Below are 1,288 nucleotides of genomic sequence, written 5' to 3'. Positions count from 1 at the left end.
GGGAGCTCATCTATCTCAGGTATGATAAAACAGAAAGTATAATGAGAAATATTTACTTCAATAATGAGCATATTCAATAGATCTTTTTTTGTATGGTATAAATTTGTTATCATATTGTTCCAGGGAGTTGTTATTGAACCAAAACTTCCTTCGCGTGTTACCGTACGAACTAGGGAAGTTGTTCCAGTTACAAGTGCTAGGACTTCAAGGAAATCCACTCAGCAAGGATGTGATGGCGTTATATGGAAATGGAGAACCTGCGGGGACGAACAAGCTGCTGACATACATGTTGGACAACTTACAAGGTAAGTGGAAGGCTTTTATTTGTTGAGCGAGTTTTCGAAGACATTTGAATCTCTTCCTACAAAATTTTTTTTACATATTTTCTATTCTATTAAAGTAGTAAGACATGCGCCATCTGCTTGGTAATAATGATAATAAATATTGAGAGAACAGAGTATCCAAATGATAATAAAAATTAAGAATTTAGAAGAAAAATTTCTTTTCGAAGAGTTTATAAACTTATTTTACTTTATTTTGTTTAATTTATAAGTTCAAATAAAATGATTTAATTGTAATCTTTTAAATAAATCGGCATGATTCAGTGCACACATGTATTTACACAGCACCCAAGAAATCAATATCGAATGGTCTTTTCTATTTATATTTGCAATGTTTTTTTTCTATTTGTGCTGAAATCGTGTATGATCGTCGGTATAAAAAGCTACTGTTTTATCTACGTGACATTCGACATATTCTCATAACAGTTTAATGTCGTTTGTGACAGATGACGCCACGTGTCCCATTTAGATGTCTAAGAAAGCTTAAAAAATTATTTATATCTTCTAATTTTTATAATTTACATATAATGTTACATTTGTGTGTACATATTAATATAAATTTCATGATAATATATTCTTCTTAAAAACAGAAAAAAATTCTTTTCGGAAAATATGTAAAGGGGGGAAGTTTCTATTTCTTACTTGAATTAAAGTCTAGAATGTAATTAGTTTAAAAGACATTTATGTATAAAAAATACCTTGTCAAAATAAACAATATTGATGTGAGATTAACTTTTCTAAGAAAATAGTTAGAAAAAAGCCAATAATTTTCCGTAAATGTTTAGAGCTCTTTGCAGTACTTTCGAGCTTCTAAACTTTATAAACGCTTCTTTGAATATCAGATCAGCCTTTATCAAAAGGAAATCTAATTACCACCGAATAAGCGAGCATTAATCTTTAGATTTTTTCTCTTTTACGCTCGGATGGGTGGATGGGTGGGTGGGCGA

General features: G+C 30.4%; 1 protein-coding gene across 1 annotated transcript in view; it reads left to right on the top strand.

Moving 5' to 3' along the window:
• The first annotated feature begins 7 nt into the window (after positions 1–7).
• The window catches only part of LOC108752849 (CCR4-NOT transcription complex subunit 6-like), a 530,007-nt gene continuing 528,726 nt past the window's right edge, over positions 8–1,288 (top strand). Inside the window, exons 1-2 of the mRNA XM_018493995.1 lie at positions 8–19; positions 124–305. Coding sequence (XP_018349497.1) covers positions 233–305 — 73 coding nt within the window. The 5' untranslated portion in view covers positions 8–19; positions 124–232. The remainder of the gene's footprint in view (positions 20–123; positions 306–1,288) is intronic.

Source organism: Trachymyrmex septentrionalis, unplaced genomic scaffold (assembly GCF_001594115.1).
Source record: "Trachymyrmex septentrionalis isolate Tsep2-gDNA-1 unplaced genomic scaffold, Tsep1.0 scaffold62, whole genome shotgun sequence".
NCBI classification, from domain to species: domain Eukaryota; kingdom Metazoa; phylum Arthropoda; class Insecta; order Hymenoptera; family Formicidae; genus Trachymyrmex; species Trachymyrmex septentrionalis.
The sequence above is the reverse complement of the archived record's forward strand: the minus strand, read 5'-3'. Positions and strand labels throughout refer to the sequence as shown.